The 21891-nt window shown below is 39.1% G+C and overlaps 1 protein-coding gene across 1 annotated transcript in view; it reads right to left on the bottom strand.

Annotated features, from left to right (window-relative positions):
- Positions 1-1335: 1335 nt before the first annotated feature.
- LOC109394708 (rho guanine nucleotide exchange factor 28-like) overlaps positions 1336-21891 on the bottom strand; it is a 78446-nt gene continuing 57890 nt past the window's right edge. Inside the window, exon 7 of the mRNA XM_019665058.1 lies at positions 1336-1412. Within this exon, the coding sequence (XP_019520603.1) occupies positions 1336-1412 (77 nt within the window). The remainder of the gene's footprint in view (positions 1413-21891) is intronic.

Raw genomic sequence — 21891 nt, 5'->3', positions numbered from 1 at the left:
AAATAATACCCTGGAATATGATAATCGGTTTTGTTGAATTTACGACCAACTTGCGTGACAAAGTTTCTTGGCCTTCTATGATGTCTAAATATCGTAAATTTGTTACTGGTACATAAAATTTCTTGTACCTTATATCTGTTCTTGTGTTTTGTAATGATTTGTTACATAAAATGTCTTGTACCATAATATGTTTAAAAAATAAATGCTAAAATTCCTTTATAAAACAAGAAAACAAGTACCTAAATGTAAACTAATAACACTTTGAATTAAAAAATTAAAACAAAAGACTTTTTTCCCCTGAAAGTTTGGGCCAAAAACATGGGTGTGCATTATACCCAGGAGTGCATTATACACGGCAACATATTCATTTAATAATTGGGATTCCTGAGTATCCTATTTTGAACCATAGAAAATGGTATTTGAACAATGTCTGGTATTTTCCCATTAGGAAGTTTCATTAATGTGGTACAGTATGACTTAGTGCCTAGGTGTGTTTGTTCACTTCCTGAGCCTGTGTTATCCACCTCTGGGGATTTGCTGCCGGAATATGACAGGGTAAGTCTTGCTGAGAGAAAATTCATAGAACAGTAAATATGTAATTTCATTTTATTTAATCACACAACATGCAAGGTAATCGAGAGAAAGATAAACTGAGATGTTAACTGCTTTCTCTAGGTGATGGACTACAGGTGGTTTTTATTTTCAACTCTTTACTGTCTATAATTTCTAGCTCTTCAACAATAGTCTTTTACATCTAAAATAAGAGGAAAAAACAAGTTATGTGTTTAAAATTTGCCTTTTTATAAAAGAACAGCTGTGGAATCTCATGCAAAATGGTAGATTATCAGTAAATCAATCATATCGGATAAAATATATGTAAATATATTGTTGCTGGAAATGTTTTACCCAGGAGTACATAATACTGTTTTTACCCATTTGCCAACCCTACTCTTCATAACCACATGAGGTATTATCACATTCATTTTGTAGACAAGAAAGTTGAGGCCCAAGGAGAGTGATTAACTTGCCAACATTATAAAGTGATAGAACCAAAATGCAAACACAGTGCTGATAAAGACATCTTTTTTCACTGCAGGACACTATCTCCCAAATTCCCAAATTCAAAAGAAACTTTACCATATTCTGAAATTTACAGATAGTCCTTTCTACTAATGGTCTGAGTGTACTCCAGAAGAAAGAAAAAAACCCCACCCTCACAGGTGAGAATGAACATTTTCAGAGGTAAACTATCGTTTTATCGTCTTGCCTATTCTTCTCTAAGAGTCTCTTAGGATTTTCTTGATATTAGTCTTGGCCTGGAAAAATCTCTTGGCTTCACTCTTCTGAGTTAGACTTGAGGTTACAGAGAGGATCCATCCAAATTCCAAAATTATCCTCAGCCCAGGAATTTCCTGTGGGTCATATATAAGCTAAAGTTATTCTGAAGATTTTAGTCTGGACCACGATGTGTCTGGGAGAACCCAGAGAACCTTTGTCTACCAAACTAGAGACTCTCTAACATCAATCCAGATGTCCAGTTCCCCCTCAGACCTTATCTCACCCTTCTGGGATCCTATACAAGGAAAAGTGAGCCCTGGAATGAGAACAGGCCTCGTAATCAGTCCTGTTAACACAAGTAATAGCTGGAGATGGAAGTGAAGGGATTCCAGAGGTTCTGGGATAAGAGCTGTGGCTGCCCAGCCCTCTTCCTGGGAACAGCAGTTTAAAATCCCTTCTAAATAACAAGTTACAACTTGGTACTCTAAAATCAGATCTTAAACAAAGCCCTGTTCTGCTGTTTTGAAAGAACTAATTATCAAAATTATTGAAGAACACAAGCGTTTTCCCTTGTAATGCTCTGGAGGCACAGCAGGAGGTGGGGAGAGAAGAGAAAGGAAGAGAGGAAGAAAATATAGCCCTCAGAAAGCAACAATAACAATTTTCTCCCAAATCTTTCTAAGTTCTCATTCCTAATTATAGGAGCACAAAGTAGCCTTGAAGAGTACATATGTTTATGTTTGAAAAAGAAGGACTCTTAAATATGTAAATAAGAACTTTTTTCTGCCCTTGTTTCCCCCAAGCTATCAAGATGTTCAGTCATGTGTGGTATGCAGACTTCGGTGTGATTAAACTGAATCAGCAATTTCTTTCCTTCTGGACACAATTCTCCATGGCCTAAAGGAAATTAATCTACAGAAAGGAAAAATGGGCAAACTGAGGGGAAGAAAACTAACACGGTATACAAACACCAGGACAGAAGTGAAAGACCTCAAATAAAGTGCCAGGAGTTGGACAAGACCATTTCAGGTGACTGTAGACAAAAAAAAAACCTGATGAAGAAGATGGAAAGATATGTCATCATTACAAGAAACTCTATGAATAACTCAAATCCTGCACAATCTTTTGGAAAGACCCTGACACATAAAAATAATTTCGTCTACTTCAAAAGTCACAAGGATCTCTCAATTCTCCAGCACCTATCTCTAGAAACATGTGTTTTTAACCCCCCTTAATATCCTTTCAGAGGAGATAAGTGGGAAACTATACAAGGAACTATACTAGCAAAATAGAGACTTCTCCACTGAAATGTAAATTCTTTCACTTGGGTTTTTTTAATTGAGGTATAATTCACATATTAGTTTCAGGTGTACAACATAATGATTCAATATTTGTATATATGGCAAAATTATCACAATAAGTCTAGTTAATATCCGTCACCATACATAGTTAAAAATTATTTCTTGGGAACTCTTAAGATCTAGTCTCTTAGCAACTTTCAAATAACTTTCACTTTTTAAAACATTTTATTAAATTTATTGGGGTGACATCATTTAGTAAAATTATATAGGTTTCAAGTGTATATTTCTATACTACATCATCTATGTACTGCACTGTGTGTTCACCACCCAGTCAGTTCTCCTATCACTTTCACTTATTTTTTCGTGTCCTCAATAAGAACATTATGAATGAATGGATAGATGGATGAATGAATGAATAATGAAAGCCAAGCACTGCTGGTCTTTCCTCCAAATGTTCTGGTTTTCTCCTGGTTTGGAAACTACTTGGTTCTTAGATCTTGTTCCATTATCCTGAGCAACTCTGGGCACCTCCGAGTAGGTGAGCATGAATGAGAGCTGGTTATGAGATTCATTATAATTCATAACTAGAGTTTTCCACTGGCAGGGACAACGGAGATCAAAGGGATAAGACAAGTGGTTTCCCTGCCTGTTGGGAACAGTGTGAGAGAAGCCAGAGGCTGCTCTGAAGGTGGGTGTGTTTTTCTTGCTTCCATTTGAGGATCCAAAGGAGATCTCACCTTGCAGGCTGCCCCACACCGCATGAGGACGACCACCACCAAGCACACCTGGGGGGAGAGCAAGGTTGGGCAGCAGGGCCAGGCCCAGCTTTCCTGGGCTGCTCCCTATTGCCTAAGTGGTGAGCATGGGTCCCTAAGATCCCACAGGTTCTGAGAGGAGCAGGAAGTGGCTGAGTCCTGTACTTGTGGCCTGCCACAGGGTCCACAATGGTGTGAAGGAAGGGACCCCGTAGCAGATGTTTTTAGGGAAGCACCTGAATCAACAGCCAGGGGCAGAGATTTTAAGACTTCTGTAGTGCAAGACCCAGGGTGAGGCCAACTCAGGACCTGACTAACACAGGGGGGAGGACCCAACTCTAGGACCTTGGTCCCAGATGCCAGAAGACCAGTCATGAACACCTATGGCTCAGGAAAGAGCCCAGGCCAGTAGATCTGCTGCAGGACTCAGAGGGCATTCAAAGATGGGGCCACCTCCTCCCTAACACCAACTGCCCCCACCCTCACCAGGAAATCACATGCAATACCAGCTTGCCAAGGAACAGGAGGAGGAGGAAGTCTGGGAGACTGGATATTTTACTGAGACCGAGCAGTTACAGACAACGACTATTTTCATTATTGCATAAGACCAAATTTTCTATATTAGACTAAAATATACCCGTTTTCTTTCCTGCTGCCTAGAATGTGGGACTTCGTAAGGAAGGTCAGATCTATTATAGACAAAATAAATAAATAAAAACAAAATAAGAAGTGTCTGAGTGTAGTGTGAGAAAATTTGTGCCACAATACATTTTCAATCTTTATTGCCTGTTTTCTGTGACCCAAGCACTGAAGGAGTGAAAACAGATCAGCCAGTCTCCATCTTCAAGGAATTCTATGTCTTAAAGTGAGAGACATTAAATAATAGCTGCACCCAGTAATGAGAGCGCTATTAGAAAATTATACACAAGCCAGAGTGGCACAAAGGACAAAATAATGAACTCTGAGGGAATTCAGGGAAGGCTTCCAGGACAAGGACCTTCAAGCTGCATCTTAAAGGATAAGTTGGAGATTTCTAGCTGGAAATGGGAGAAGTGTTCCCCTAAATTTGCTAAGACAAAAATAAAAGGGGGAGGGAAAGATTTATTGGAGGCATGCGAGGGCAACTCACAAAGCTTAAGGACTTGAACCTCCAAGCCTTGAGATGGAGGAACCTGGGCAGCAAGAAGGCCCCAGAAACTAAACCAAGGGCCTGGAATACAGCAAGACCCTATCTTATCACTGCTTCTCTTTACATGACTGCAGACTCTTTGGCCAAGTTTTGGTCACGTGCCCACCCTGGACCAACAGCTATGGCCAGGTAGCAGGGGAGCTGTGATTGGCCCACCTGTGTGGGATGCCCAGCCCACTGCATCCAGGAAGGCAGGTCCCATGTGAAGGTGGCAGCAGCATTTGGACCCATGGCCAGAGCAGTGGAGGGGCTAGCCTCGAAAGAATGTGAGTGCTATTCAGCAAAGGGAAGGAGAATGCTAGGCAGACAAAACTAACTGTCCAGGCCAAGGCAACATTTGGCACCACTCTCCGTTTCCACATCCCCATGAATCAACAGTGCCCAAGCCTGGGCTATTTTCCATTGCTTTGATACACTCTATGGATGATTCTCCCCATTTGCATGGAGGGACCACCTGCCTGTTAGAACGCCACCTGTTCACCACGGGCTATTGAGAGGACATCCCTTTCGTGATGTCCTCAGCTTGAACTAATCTCTTCACCCTGAACTTCAACGGTCATCTGTCCTGACCTTTCCTGTGGGATTTATCACTTTCTTCTGCCTTAATTAATGTACCTGAATACACAACCATTGGTCCTTCCACAAAACCAGAGTATAGGGAGGAGTCTCCTGAACATGAGGTCATAAACCAGAATAGTATCTCCCTTCCACTTACAGGGATTAACATAGAAATATAACTTGCCTAAGAATTTGAACTAGCCTGAAAATTGGAAAAAAAAATCAGTTTCAAATATTTGGCAAAGTATTTGTTTAACTAAAGGGAGCCATGAGGAGCGCATAGCTATGTTGTTTGGCAATGGGCTTATAATGGGCCTCCTGTCCTCTGCTGACAAAGGTAGGCCTCCAGGCAGAGAATGAAATTAAAGCTGCTCTGCTTGAGGTTAGCCACTATCTGCATTGTGAGCCAACAGAATCTTAACAGGTTATGTCACCTTTAGGAAAATGTTTCTCTTCCTTAATATGTATTTCTGTGGTGACTTATTCCTCCTATGGTATTCAGTCATCCTTTGGGAGGAACAGACTAAATACTCACAAGCATATGGAAGCACATGAGTGTGTTCAATGAAACTTCATGAAAGGAAGGAAGGGAGGGTAGGAAAGAGGAAGAGAACAAATAAACTCATGAGATACAAGCAACTCACCTTTAAAATGATCATTAAACCTGCTGAAATGTCATCATATCTTTCATGGTTACTATGTCAGCGGTCATTTTGTCAGACTGTGTGCCTGCCCTCCAAACACTCAATGAGCTTATGAAAAAAGGTCAAAACAGCGGTCTCATGATTTCCATTCCCATTCCCAGCACACTCAAGCTCTCTCTCTTTCTTTGTCAGGGATAAAGCTGTGAACTCTCCAGGACACACTTCCCTCCCATCCTTTCCTCAATTTGTCCTGCCTCTCCTTAGCCAACTCTGCACTGCTCCAGGCATCTGTTCTTCTTCCACCCAAATCGGTGATGTGTGTCGGTACTTGACACCAATGTGCGTGGGTGCATCGAGATGTAGAAACAGCTCTCCCATTTTGCTCCTCCAGTTTTCACTGCCACCTCTATTCCTAGTCAAAGATCCACAAGAGAGGGAAAAGCTAGGATGGTGAGACACATTTTGAACATAAGGTAGCTATCCATCGAAGTTCACCGTGCCTTACCTCTACGTAAAAGGTGGTGAAGCATACTGGGAAGACCAAAACCTCTGAACCTGATGTCCAGGTTGTAGGCCTGGCTCTACCATTTATTAGCATTGATCTTGGGCAACGTATTTCTCCTCTCTGAGCCTCAGCGCCCCCAAATAATAAAGACGACAACCACATCTAACATACAGGTCTTTTACAAGATAACATGTGAAAAACCTCTTATATAAACGTCACTTATTCATTCATTTTCTTCCTTATTCTACCATGACTTCCCTGCATTTCCTGATATGGTCTTAGGAATCACGTTAAAACTCTCTAAGCCTGTTTCCTCACTTATGAAACAGAGAAAATACTTATCTTACCAAGTTACTTTATCACATGTTACATATGTAAAGTACCTACTACAGGTTAGTGAACAGTGATTATTATGATTAATAAAGTACCACATAAATATAAATATTAGTTATTTTGACTGTCACTACAGAAAATCTGGCAATCTCTAAGTTCTTCAAGGTGGTTCAGCTTTCTGATAGGCAACCCCTTGTTTGGCAACCATAGACAGGTTTTGCACCAGCAAAAAGGAAAAAAATAAAAAGCACTCTTTCATACTTTGTGTCATTAGAGAGGCATATGGTATGAGCTGGAGTAGGAGACAATGAAAGAAGACGCATAAGTAGATGAAAGGCACAAAGAGCAGTTCAACATTCTCTGGATCCTGATTTACATATTAAAGAACACACTTTAAAGAATGAATGATAAGTATGGGAAACTTAGGTAAGGCTTAATCACTATATTTTTAAATCGTTGATTAATAAACATTAAATTTCTTGGTTCAACCTCCTACCGAAAACAAAATCTCCAACTAAATAAAAATCCAGGCATTCCTAGAGTCCTTGAAGCAGAACGGTCATGGATTCTGGCCCACTCCAATCATTAACCACTAGGCTCCCAGCATAGCCTGTCCCAGGGCTGCCCATGCAATGGCAAAGGGCAATGTTGGAGAACCCTAGGAATATATTGGGGGCAGCTTGGTTTGAACTGCTTTCATCCTCTGCTTATATCACACTCCCCTCTAGACTCTGGTCTTTTCCGAAGACACTGCTTCTAAGTTACATCCTTTTCTCTTTTCTTCTGAAGGCACGAGGATAAGAAAGTACTAGATGCACTTTTTAGTTGATATGTAAGTATTGGTGGGTTTCAGCTAATCTAGTTTTCCTTTTATTACCAAACCCTCTAAATTTTCACTTCTGTAAACAAGCCAGTTATGTGTATGTATATGTGTGTCTATCAAAGAACAGTGATAAGGACAGAAGGGATGTTAAAAGAAAGATAATGTAACAAGGAGCATCAGGACAGAGAAAGAGTAATAGAAAATAAAAGAGAATATGTCTGACCAAATATACGAGAGGTTTGTTAATAAGCCAGAAATTCCAAGCCCACAAAACCTCCTTCATGATTTCCAAGGTGACTGGGACCTACATTCTGAGAATGATGTTGGTAATAATTAGAAGGAAGGAAAGAATGAGAAAGAAACTCAAACCATCTTAGTTTTAAAAGCTAAAATCATTAGGTCATCCTCTAAGAGACAAGAGACCATAGTTCTTCACAAACTAATTATTGGGCTGAAAAAAATCAGGTTTCTTGGCTTTTCTCTGCCATATGAAGTTGGCGTCTCTGGGTCCTGGGAGATGTGGGACCCATTCCTAATGATAAGACCCCCGTTAGCCAGGACAGTATCTGTCTGATTCAGCCTTTCGTTTCACCCTCTAGGACAGTGACTGGCACTCTGAAAATGCTTGTGGAACATGTGAACAATTCCCCATCACTTTGCCTCCTTGGGCTCCATCACCCTCATCTGTAAAATGAGGCGGTTGAACCAGGTCACCTCTGGGATCTACGGTTCTGGGACCCTGTCCAGCTAACACTACAATGTGACCAAACCCACTCTTCACAACTAGGTCGTCACCATTTAATGAAGAAAGGAAGCATGAGACACTGTCTGATGATCCCCAACTCGGCTACCAACCATATTTCCACGTATCTTTTGTTTATTAGCAATAAATAGTTAATCATTTTCATATTCTGGGTACCTGCTTTCACTTGAATCGAGTTTAATTTACACATAGCTATGTTATGACTTTCTGCTGTTGCTCAAAGTGGCTGGGTTCCAACTTGGATTTCAAAGGAAAGCATGATTAATGCATTCCCTCTAACTCCACTGGCCTCTCAAGGTTCTCCACTGGCCTCCTAATCATTAATCCAACGTCTCCCCAGGTTGTTAGACTACCCAGGGCCCCAACAACATAGGCATCCAGCCAGCCAGCCAGGAAATATAAGCACAAAAATATATGAAGCAGATTACTGCCCCAAATTTAACTGGGTTAGAATTAGTACAAAGATGTAGCAGTCTTACAGAACTGGTACATCCCCTCAAGAAATCCTCAATGTACCAAAACTAACAATATTTATTCTAAAGTATGAATGACTTTGTGTATCTCTCCTCTCAGAAGCAAAGTAAACATTTTTAAAATTTTAATTATTTAGCAATTATTTCAAGCTTGCAGAACGGCTGAAAGAACAAGAATAGCACAAAGAACACCAATATATTACCCTTTACCCATGTTTACTTATTGTTCACATTTCATTTCATTTTGTATTTATGTCTGAGCCTGCCTTTAACTACACATGCTTGTGCTCTCTCATCGGTATATTCTTTTCCCTCTGCACCATTTAATGGCAAGTTGTATACATCATGGCCCTTTACCCCCAAAAAGAAGAAATTAAATTTTAAAACAGAATAACAGGAAAATAGTACATTATACAATTTTTTCAATCCCTCATGATAAAATCGCAAAGATGGCAGCTGAGCAGCATGGGGGATTTGTTCAGACTGAGGCTTTCTACCTCCCCTAGATGTTCAACCTATCTTATTCCTGGGGCTGGCCTTGATCCCAGCCAAAGAGCAAACAAACACACACACCCCTCTATTTCAGAAGGAGGAAAAAAAGTCCTTGAAGAGAACCAGGTGTTCTCTTGACAACTACCGGCCTCCATTTTTCCCTGGGAGCAACACAGGGGCTGCAGTAGGTCATTCTTCTCTGGAGGATAAAGAATTCTGCTCCCCCAGGACAACGCCACAGAGATGCCACTTTCAAAAACACCTCGTTTACTTGTAAGCTCACAAAAAACGTTCCTTTCTCCTTAAATTAAAACAACCACATAAGCCCCTGCACAAAACAAGCGATGGAAAGGGTTTACTGATGGCCTTTCTTGTTTTGGTAAACCTCAGAGGGCAACAATTGCCACCTGCTGAGCTCAGGGTGAAGAGCAGATATTCAGGGCACCCCCCTCCCCCATACCTGAACACCAACTTGCCCCTTGGTTTCCAACGCCGCCGGCACCACAAGAGTGGGTTGCAGGTGAGGGAGAATAAGTGGTGTAAACCCACTCCATTATCAATCATGCTACAGATAAATGGCCCTTCTTCCTTTGGCAGTCAATTATTTTGCATAATTGCTAATTATTGTTAATAAACTTTTTAATACATGACTGTACCCCCGGAGATATACAGGCTTTCTTGTTGAAATTACTTTTGTAAAATCCCTTCCTTAGAGATAGCTATAAAATCAATAAAGTAGTAGTATAAAATAGAAACAATTTTCTTAAGTACAAAAAAATATATATATATATATCTGTGTATATATATATATATATATATATATATATATATGTGTGTGTGTGTGTGTGTGTGTATTTTAATTCACACGCACTTGAAAACTAAAACACAAAAGCAGCAGGAACTGGGTATCGAATGCATGCATAGTTCTCTGCATAGCCCACAGAAGCCAGACACATTTAAATCAATAGGGCTCTTTATTGTCAAGATAACTCTGATTAAGTGAATCCAAAACATTTACCTTGTACTAAACTCTTCATTTAAAAAAAAAAAAGAGAGAATTGTGCACGCACAATATAGCACAAAGGTAGATTCAAAGTGAAAGGAAGGTAAGAACGAGTAGATTTACCTCAGAAGTCCATACGTAAAGTATTTATATAGTGAAAGTTTTATAAAGACGTGTATAAACACGTACTTCATCAGAAAACAGCCTGGCAAAAGAACAAGGGAAAGAAAGGTAAGAATGCTGAGATGCCTGGCTTGGCTCTGGGAGAAATAAAAGATCTCGTGATCTACCTTGTTTGGACGCCCTCCGTCGAATCTTCATTTTGGGGAAGGAAGGCCACGAGTAGTTAAAAGGTGAGTCCGAGTCAGAATCCATCTTTTTGTTTTGGTGAAATCAACAGATTCAACAGGAGAGGCTCAGGAAGAACTCGGGCGTCCCAGCCAGGAGGCGAGTCTCCCATGTGATGTAAAAGGAAGGAATGGGGCTGAGTGAAACGCTTGCGAACACGGGGAGGGAGAGGCAATAAATGTTTTGCTTCCTTCAGGCGTTCAGGCATGTAGACGGAGAAGGAGGCTGTAAATATTAAAGCCAAACTAGGGAAGTAAAAAGAGGAGAGAGAGGGAGCTAAGAGTCGCACTGGTACATCACAGTCCAGTTATTCAAAAGGTCACCAGGAGCAAATGAATCATTAACTCCCCTCTTCTGGTTGCTAGAAACGGAAATGAAGAAGAAAGGTAAGTGGGAATTGAAAGAGCTGCCTGAGATTCAAGAAAAGCTTTCAAATGCAGGCAACTGTTTTGATCTGGAGCTAAGAAGTATCATTTCTCAGAAAAGCCACCCTGTACAGCATTAGATAAAGGTTGAGGTTTATACGTGTGGACAGCCAGAAAGCGCCAGACACAGGCAAATGAAGGCCCTCACACACAGGGCAAGGATCTTTCCAGAGCAATCTATTCTTTCATCCCATTGGCAAGTTTGGCAGCTTTTTCAGATCTAAGGGCCAAAACAGCTCTGATAATTCACTTACCGTCCAGTCTCTCCACCCTTCTAATCCTGAAGCGGGTGGGAGTTTTTAACTTGTGTACAGGATTGTACTCATTAAATTCAGGCTCAGGCATCTACTACTATTTAGCACAACTGGGGTATTTTTCTTAAATTGTCACCAGGTTTGGCTGTCGATCACAAGGATTTGGGCACCTTTATTTCTCTGATCTAAACTTGCAGTTGGTCTCAATAGAGCTAGTGACTAATTTACCGCAAACCAATAGTTCTAATGGAGTCTCCCTGAACAGCTCTCCGGTAATTAGCATTCACAAGAAGCCCATTACCTCCTCCCCATAAACCATAACACTGCTCAAACTTACTTTCCTGCTCCCTAGAAGCACACAGATACACGTGCCCAAATAAGCTCAAGCATAGCAACCAAGACCCGCAGCGGGGGAAAAAATAATCTACCCCAAGTCTCATAGGGAAGTCTCTTAAGCATTTCTTTCAGTAGTAATGAGAGCAAGAAGAATTGTGTTTTGTTTTGTTTCGTGAGGTCATCTGACTCCCTAATAAACTAAAGGAGAGTGGAAACAATATGAGGATCTGTTTGACCTGGCAGATTTGGAACATGACAATACGTGTCTTATTAACATTCATCTCTTTACTTCACTTATTTCCCAAATGGTTGGCACTATCGTGCTAGGCTGTGTAAGAACACAGATGCATAACCTGCCCCGTGACAGCAAATCCTGTCTGGTTGGTAGGGGTTGGGTGAGGGGCACAGAGAGAAGTGGAGAAAGGGGAGAAACCACTTAATTCCAGGTTTAAATCAAAATCAGAATTACATAAATCACTACTGGGCTTTTATATTGTTTGCTACATACCTAGAACCCACAACTAGTACAAAATACAACTAAAAGATTATTGCTAGCATTACAACTAAGTAAAAATAAACATCAATACATTTTCTATTTTGTGGCCTTTTATTTGAAGAATAATTACATATTGTTCTTAAGCAGCTGGGTACAATTATAAGGATAAATTACTCTCAACCTTTATATCAGGTAAGAGAATTTTAGTCCATGTGGATCTTCAATAAGAAAATATTGTGGTGTTTCCATTCATTCTCAGTTTTAGGGCTTAGAATAGTGCCAGGGGCACTGTAGGCATGTGCTGAATGAATGAATGATTTACACTTTTAGTCTCAACCTGTGGATGAAGAATCTTTATATGACAGCTGTAGCATTTTTAATATTCTCTTACTGAAAACACGTATCTTGACAAAAAGCTACATGAACTCTTGTAAAGTGTTTAAACGTATACTTGCATTTTATTCATCACTACAGTATCTACATTTGAGAAAAGAGCAGTACTTATGGGTGGTGAAAACCCATTTTTCTCTAAAGTTCCAGGCAATACTTGGGGTATGCGTAGATCCAAGTACCCTTGGCTGCCTCAGAGATGTCCACAGGCTAACGAAAGGGAACCTCCACCAGTATAGACAACCACCAAACCGAAATGAAAGTGCTGGACCAGGAGATACTGTTATCTTTCTCATTCTCATATAAGGTGAAGTTTTACAGCCACTTAACTAGATAAGTCCCATGTCAACAAACTACTAGAGCGGGCTGCTCCTCTCTTGACCATAGGTGATAGGTAGGAAGAGCTTTAGGACAGTGCAGACAGAGCTATGAAAGACCTTTGTAAAACGCATTTCTATATTCAGGTAGATCCATCTGAATCTAATTTTCCTCAAAGCACAGTCCTTGCTGACCAATTACGTATCAATTGATTATTGCTATGGAAATTATTCTGACAGACCTACTCAACCGACCCAACCAACACATGTGAGAAACCCAATAAGAAATTTCCTAATCTCATTTGCTTTATCAACATCTCTTAAACAACGAAATGATTTCCACTGACGCCATCCATAGTTCAGTTAACATATGAAGTGAAAAAGAAAATATTGTAAACACAGCCCTTTTTATTTTTAGTCCAGCTCATTTTCTTGGTCACCCAAGAATTTCTCCTGAATGTGGGTCGTTTATCTTCCTCGATTTTTGTAATAGTTGACTTTTTTCCCACTGTGCCAATATTTAAATTAATTCAAGATGTTATTTATATCTCATTCATATTTAATAGGTTAATTTCTTTGCTTTCTCTGACTGATTGCAATTGCAGTTGGTAGAATTCAATGATATATCCCCAAGGCCACTTTCTCACCAGATATCATACACACCACTACAACACAAATGTGTGAATGATTTCAACAGCCTCCTTTCATTGGAAAATCCTTACTTAAGATTGATGTGACCTCCATAAGGTTATAATCACCCCGAGAAGATACTGATGCATTGAAGTTTCAGCTTTCTGGAAGATCCACATAGAAGGGAAACTTTTCCATGATTCTTCTCATCTAAAGAACAGGTCACTTACCTTTCAACCTTGATAAAATTAAACTTCCTTAGAAGGGTATTTATATTTTGATTTGAATGATAGTATTTGTACACTTTTCTTATCCTCAAATGGGACCTCAAATTCCTTGAGAGCACGAGCTGTGCCATAACTCATATTTTTAAGGTCCACATGCCAAAAAGAAAATTCATGGGTTTTTCGAGCCATATATATCTGGGCTGAAATAGAGGCTCTGTCACTTATAATACTTGCCTAGTGGCCCTAATCAAGTCACTCATACTTTCTGATCCTCAGTTGTTTCATATAAAACGGAATCATAACATCTGTACTTCAAAGACTTGTGAGGATTAATGAGATAACAGTAAAGAACTTAACATAAATATTGGGTTGTCGGAAAAGCCATGATGCATTTTTGCAATGAAAAACAGAAAAAATATGTCATGACTTTTCCGACAACCCAATAAGTTTTCAGTGTTTTAGTTTAAATATTAAGTATAAATTTCCATTTTCATTATATTTCTCTTCTGTGTTATAGACACTGAAGTATTATTCTTAGCTTTACCTCAGCAGTAATAGCTTTTCAAAACTGAGACATGACAATGTGCAAAGAAGTTCCAAAAAAATCATACCAGGCAGAAAGAGGAGGAGGAAGATTTGTTTTTCTTCTCTACTCCCTGTTTGACCACCAGAGACCACAGTTTTTAACACTGCTAGGCACCAATCTTGGGAAAAGTTCATTAAAAATACAGACAAGAGGGGCCGGCCAAGTGACGCAATGGTTAAGAGCTGGCTTGGGATGCCAGAGGGCCCCGGTTCGGATCCCACATATGAGGGCCAGTGACACTGCCCTCTACAGCTAAGATGCTGAACAACAGCTCAACCTGGAGCTGGGCTGCTGTGAGTCGCTGGCGACAGCATAGGCTGCAGCCCCTGCTGCAGTGGGTTGCCATGGGCTACCATGCGTAACCAGCAGCCAGCGTGAGCAGCCAGCAGCCGCAGTTAGCGGCCATCCAGAAGCCAGCGACTGATCTTCCTCATCCGGGAAGAGCGCAATGATGGTGCCAACTTGGGCCAGTGAAGCAACGTCCTCCACAACTAGACTGAAGAACAAAACGACAGCAACTTGTCTTTTCCCATCCCCTGATTCCCCAATAAAAAAATCTTAAAAAAAAAATACAGACAAGAGGAAGCAAGACCCCTAATGCCAGGACAAGCCTGTCCTGGGTAACTTCAGCACAGGGACACATCAATGTAGCCGCAAGTTCTAGCATTAGGTGAAAATCAGAGATGGTCAAAATCTTCCTCAAAAACCCCTAAGAAGGGCATCATGTCATCTATGTTCAACACAAGCAGTTCTTTGCTGGGGAGCACCGTTACTTTGGTCGGAACCCAGGTGAAATGGCTGGCTTTGAGAGGCCATGTTATGCAGAAACGAGGATCTCCGAAAGCATGGTTCATGTCCATGTGGTCAGATGCCCTCGCTCTGAGAAGCACAGTGGGAACAGCACATACACATCTCTAATGTTATGCTCACTGAGGGACACTACTCACAGGGTGCAAACATGGGTGGAGCCACCGAGGTTTAAATTATTATTTTTCTCCCTACCTCCCATTTATTTTGTAAATAGAGCCCATAAAATTGCATTCACATATATTAGACATGAATTAGGATCATGGAGCAAGCACTGTTATCATAAATTGGAATTCTAGGATGCCACCATTCATAATATCACCTTACTTTAAGAAATAAAGTTTACTTTTTATTTCTCTTCTACCTTTATTAACTTTATTTCAATAAAAAACCTGCATGCCCCTTCAGAAGTTCCAATATTCTTCCTTTATATCACCCTATTGTCTAAGGAAAAAAATAGATATGATCTAGAAATCTAAACAAGGTGACATTACTCATATTATACTATATCCGCATGTAGTATAAGAAGGAAATACCCCAAACACTTCAGGACAGGAAAATAATAGCTATTCTGGCTAAAGCAACATATTAAAGAATTATATCGTCAGAGCTTCTACCAGTGTTTCATATTGCTACAGATATCAATTCTACTTAAGATGATTCTCTTAAGAAAAAAAAAAAGATCATTGGTGGACCTTATTTTATTTTAAACATGAAGTTCCTGGAAATAACCTGAAAGGAAAGAATTCACACAAATTGGCTAAATTTTTCTGAACAATAAATTGTGAGAAAAATTTAATTTATCTTGGAGAGACAGCCGTGGACAGTGGGTGTGAGAGGCCCTCGAGGTGGGAGAAGCAAGGATATGAGCTACAAGTGGACAGAGATAGGGTGAAGGGGTAGAATCATATCTTGTTATAGTCTAAGGATAAAAAAATTCATTGACGTAGGAAAAGCTGTGACATTTAGTAAGAGCAATATCTATAATTACATTTTAGATGGAAGGATAACTGACTCTGGGTAGTGCGCACACAATGCGATACATATTGTAGATGATGTATTACAGAATTGTACACCTGAAACCTATGTAATTTTACTAACCATTGTCACACCAACAAATTTAATTAAAGAAGTTTTAAAAATTACATGTTAGGTTTATTCTGATAGTGTTCCAATTCCAATTTTCCCAAATCTGCCCCCAAAGTTTCTTACATGCTATGAGCTTATTCACAAACTTATTTTATCATTTTAACTTTCAAAGTTCAACTTGTTCTATAGACTTTGAAATGGTTATTCACATGTAAATACATTATCTGTAAGGTATAAAATGAGCAAAAAACTTAGAAAGTTTTAACATAACTCTGAACTATCAATTCCACAGCACTGAAGCTGAAATTCACACAAAATGTAACGGATACTTCCAGTTTTAAATAAAGGGCTACTCATCTTGTGTACAATACTGGAGTGTTGTTGCTTCTAGGTCCTCTCAACTAACAGGGCAAGAAAGTGTGTGTGTGTGTGTGTGTGTGTGTGTGTGTGTGTGTGTGTCCTAACCTACATATACACATATTGACAAACATTTCTCTATGCAACCATGTGTGTCTATATTAACTAGTCGTGAGTGCATACTGCTATACTGATGTCTACACTCTAGTTCACTAGCACATGAATCATTCTAGCCTTCTCCCCTTGCTTATCTATAAACTCCCACTCCAAAGCTGAGGAACCTGGCGCCTTCTATCCATAATCCACTTACTGATTTGTTCATTTGTAGTACACATTTATAGTGGTATCTGAATTGTTAACCTGTTCTCCTATGGGAAACACTTTCTCACCTCGAGGACAGCGCTTATATATAGTTTCTTTTGCCATTATTCTTATAGGCTCTATTCATTTCCAAAGTTACTGAGGTTTGCACCATCCCACCCCCTACAGTAAGCTGTGTCACACATTTTTAGTAGATTCTTTTGCCATATTCTGCATTCTATCATAGGTCCTCCAACTTCTTCATTTTTTCTATTTGCACACATTAAATTTTGCTCTAGGTGTCATTAAGTTCTATGGATTTGACAAATGCAGTGACATGTATCCACCATTACAGTATCATAGAGAATATTTTCACCATCCTAAAAAAAACCCAAAAAAACAAAACCTACAATGATAGGAATATGTAGAAAGGACACAGAAGCCAACTGTAAGAGTTCTCCATTGTCAAAGCTAGGACACTCTGAACAAAAAAAGTAGTACTAGATTATTACCCAAAGTATAAAATAAATATCCATAAATCCATACTGACATAAATGATTGAATAAATAAAAGAAGGGATACAAGTCTCCCATGGAGAAGAATTCCAAATGATTTATGTAGTTACCTCACCCATAGGAAGTATATTAGATAACTCCCTATTTTGAGGTATGGACTGCAGATGATCACTTCCTTCCAAAGAATACAGTATGGAAAGCGTGGTGGGAAAGGGTAGGTAATTTTACCATGAAGAAACCTGACAAAGCCTTTGCCCAGTAATCAAGGCCATTAACTGTGATAATGTTGATAGCATATACCATTGATATGATGTGATGAAAATGGCACTTTACTTCTGTGAACTTCCTCCCAGAACCCACATCCCCAGTTTAATGATGGGGAAAACATCAGAAAAATACCAATTGAGGGACATTCTACAAAGTACCTGACCTATACTCCAAAAACTGCCAAAATTATTAAAAACAAGGAAAGTCTGAGAAACTCTCACAGCCAAGAGAAGCCTAAGAAAACATGACAACTAAATGTAATAAGATATCCTGGGTGAGGTCCTGAGCCAGAAAAAGGAAATTAGATGAAAACTTTAAAATCTAAATAAAGGACTAAAATCTAAAAAAAAGGGCTGGAGACAATCATAATGTAACTAACAGGAGAAACTGGGGAAGTGGGTAAATGGGCATATGGGAACTCTGTTATCTTTATAGCTTTTCTATAAATCTAATACTGTTCTAAAAAATAAAGTTTGAAAACATTTTAAAGGATGGAGGCAAAAAGTACAGAATCTCTGTTGATTAAATATTTGGAATTCATGCTAAAAAATGTTTGCATCACTTATTCAGATACATAAAATTCAAGTCAAGCATACAATTCCATTTCCTCTTGCTTAACTTCTTATGAAGTTACCATGTAACTCTGAGGGAACTAATTAGATATTAAAAAACTATATGCTGAAAATAATTTTAATTTTTCAGAAATGAATAGTGTCTCTTTGGGGTTAACAATTCCCAAGAGTTAACCTCAGTGCAAAGCTCCTATGTGCCACCTGTGGGCAGGTAAGTGTACCTCACATCAGCAGAAACCCTCTTGGCACACAAATCTCAAGAACCTGGATGAAACCCAGCTAGCTTACTCCGAGTTTTCTTCTCAAGTTCTAGATACCTTTAACTTCACTCTTTATTCTATTTTTTTGTTTATTCTTTTAAATATTATAAAGAAACAACAGATTATTTACTGCTTGTGCTTCTATTCAAACTCTGATTGCTTCACTTCTCTATACTTAAGCTACACATATTCTTCAGCAGAATTTCCTACAGTGAAGAATAAATTCTGTTTGCTTTCTTGTCCATGCCTGAAGTAAGGGGCCATGTTTCATAAAAATTCCTTCTAAATGAGCCACTCTAAAAGTTAAAGCAAATTGTCCCAATAAATTGTTAGAGTTTGTGCTCCCTGGCATGAAAGCTAACCAGAATCTTAATTGCCCTAAAGTCCTTTCAAGGGATTAACCACTGGTACTCAGTAAAAAGCAAGCCTAAACTCACATAAACACATTTACACTACAATCAAACCCACAGCCCAGTCATTCCTCTGTGAGGGCAATTCTTTCATTAAGTGTCTATACACACAGGTACTCTGAAGTGCTTCACCATAAGCAAAAGGGAAGAAATCCCTGGGTAGAATTTTAACTTTCCATATAAAAATTTTATAAATGCTATTTCTAGAATACATTTCATATTTTTCATTTGTTTCATAAATTAGTTGTCATTTCCTTAAAATATTATACTTGTTTGAAATTTATAAACTGGTCATTTGATTTAAACATCAAAATAGAATCTTTAGGGATGGAACTTATGGACTTAGTCACTAAGCTGGTTTGTTTGGAGTTAAGGATTTTGTTTTGGAGAATGAAAAACTTAGAGTTCAGAGGAAAAAAAGTCACTTTTCCCCTCCTTCAGTTACATTTCAAAATTAAGTTGGTTTGTGAAATGAAAAAGGCGATTTAGATTATACCACAGGTACTAATGCCAAAAACATCAGGCATCGTCGTAATGCCCTTAGGACTGTGTAAATCCAACTCCCTTCATCCCAATCTGTGTACCTCAAAGTCAATTATATCACTGAAGTTCAAGTAGTTAGGAAATTTTTTTCAATAATTTTTTCCCCAAAGTTTTCACATTTCCCACAAATGTACGAGGATATTGATGGTGATATTATTAAAAGTCTGCTGTGGCTGGCCGAGTGGCTCAGTTGGTTAAGAGCTCACTCAAGAGTTTGAGCTCTGAGCAACAGCGGTTTGAGTCCAGCCCAAGCTGAGCAGCCGCTGAGCTGCCAACAGGTAGTAGGATGGCTCAGCTAAAAAAAAAAAAAAAAAAAAAGTCTGCCAACCTAATACAAATTGGCTTCCATTATTTGCTTATAATCTATTGAGATAAAAATAGGAACCACATTGCGCCAATTCCAAAAATACGGAAAGTAAGTCAGGGGTCATTTCAGCAGAGCAGAGCTTCCTCCCTTAAGGAACTATTTCCACAGTTCTCAACCTTGGCCCCACCTGAGAATCACCTGGGGCGCTTTTAGAACTCTGAAAACACAGGCTACACTCCAGACCAATTAAATCAGACTTCTCTAGGTGTGGATCTAGGCTTCAGTGTTGTTAAAGCTCCAAGGTAAATTCCATTGGAATTGAAACTTGGCAGAGTTTAGAACCAGTTGCTTAGATTCACAACTCCTAACCTGAACTCACTTTGATTTTGTTTTTTTTTTCTTTAAACCTTGGTGAGCAAACATTAGGCAGGACGTTAGGCCCATCATTACCTCCTATACTTGGGAATTGTAGTTTAACACAGCTTTTTTTTTTTTTTTAAATCAGAAGAAAAGACAACAATATGATAGACTAAATACCTCCAGTAAGGCTTTAGTTTCTTCATGTTTCCTAATCTATAGTATATATTAACCTTAAAAATCCCCAAACTCTTTCTTTCAATTTATGGGATAAAAGTCTGCCAATAAATACTCCAATTGTCTAATTTAACAAAAAATGCTTTACTCACACCCCACAAGGAGAATTTTATCCAAACAATGAAGCCCCAAATATAAAAGGCAGGACATTCGTGATAAGAGAACCAAGTTGAGCTTATAACACTTAGCAGAACTCCAGTAAGTCACCAATTTCTTCTGCCAAAAAAAATGTTTTAAACCTCAACAACTGCAATAAGAAAATTTCACTGACATGAGCAAAAGGAATAAAATTTGAGTCAGAATTTTTACAAATAACTTTGCATTCATTCCCAATGGTCTTCTTGGGATATGTTTCTATCCCCAGCCTCTTTATTTCAAAACCAAATCACTGGTAAGCTTTGGTTTGTGGTAGAGATGACCCCCCCCCAAAAATTGAAAAGAAATAAAGGAATCCACAGAAGCTTCTGTGGCCTTGGGCATAGAGACAGACCTGCCAAAAATTAGGCTTGAAAACTTATTTTTCAGAAGGGTAAAAGCTCTGCTCAGGTTCTCTGCCCTTCTCCCTTTTTTCTTTTATTTTCTGTCATGTTTCATGTAACTTGCTTGAGATCTCAACATATACATGTGTTATCAAATAATCGCCAACAGAGGGCCAGCTTCCACTAACCTGGGTCCTAGCTCTTAAGATTCCACACTTAAGATCTTGTTGGGAACCATCACAAAACTTTATTTTCACAAGCAACTTAAAAATACTCTTTTATAAGCTTGTATAGCTTAATAGCATTAATTCCATTTCCAAGCTTTCAGGAAAAAAAAAAAAAAGATTAACCTAATAAACCTACTTATTTGGTAGTTGGCCAAACGAGCATTATTGACTGCCTGGACCTCTCCCAGACAGCTCCACAAATGGAGGTCTGGGGAAAAGAGTTTGTGCTACATCCAACATTCTGTTCTAGAGGGGCTGTTCCTTCGGATCTTCCAATAATTTCCTTCCAGTTTCCCTTTGCTGACGTTTTCTTAAGCTTCCTGTGTGGGGTCCTTGTTTCTCCTTCTTGGTTTTGTCTGTAGTCACGGAAGCCTGTGTCATCTAGATTGAACAATCTGAAATACCTCACTTCCTACTGTTTGTTTCTGCTTCCTTCTCTTCCCGATTGGTCTAGATGGGTTTTGGGGAATCAAATCAGGTTTCCTTCCACATCCTGCTTTGGTTCATCTGTCTCCCTCGTGCCCACTCTCCCAGTCCCAACGCCCACGAAGATGTTTTCTTTTTCTCATATGATGTATTAGTAACAAACAATAATAGCAAAGAAGTGACTCAAAGTGTTACAGAATAATGGGGATTCGAGCCTCAGCACATACTGATAACCAGGTCACTCTATAAAATCAAATAATAAATACTGTAAAGAGGGGGGATTGTTTTCTGGACAATAATTATACTTGTGACTATGATATTTTCCCTTTCTTCTTAGAAAAATAACCCATATTTTTTGTAGAAAAATGTACATAATCATTTTAAGCTACCTCCTAAAATGGAACTTCCTTTTGAATGCTCCAATCAAAAGACATAGGGTGGCTGAGTGGATAAGAAAGCAAGACCCCTGCATATTCTGTGTACAAGAGACTCACTTCAGATCAAAAGACACAAACAGGCTGAAAGTAAAGGGAGGGAGTAAAATATTTCATGCAAATGGAACCGAGAAAAAAGCTGGAGTAGTGATACTTATATCAGATAAAATGGACTTTA

This window comes from Hipposideros armiger, unplaced genomic scaffold (assembly GCF_001890085.2).
Source record: "Hipposideros armiger isolate ML-2016 unplaced genomic scaffold, ASM189008v1 scaffold_432, whole genome shotgun sequence".
Taxonomy (NCBI): Eukaryota; Metazoa; Chordata; class Mammalia; order Chiroptera; family Hipposideridae; genus Hipposideros; species Hipposideros armiger.
Note: the sequence above shows the minus strand (reverse complement) of the source record. Positions and strands in the feature narration are given on the sequence as shown.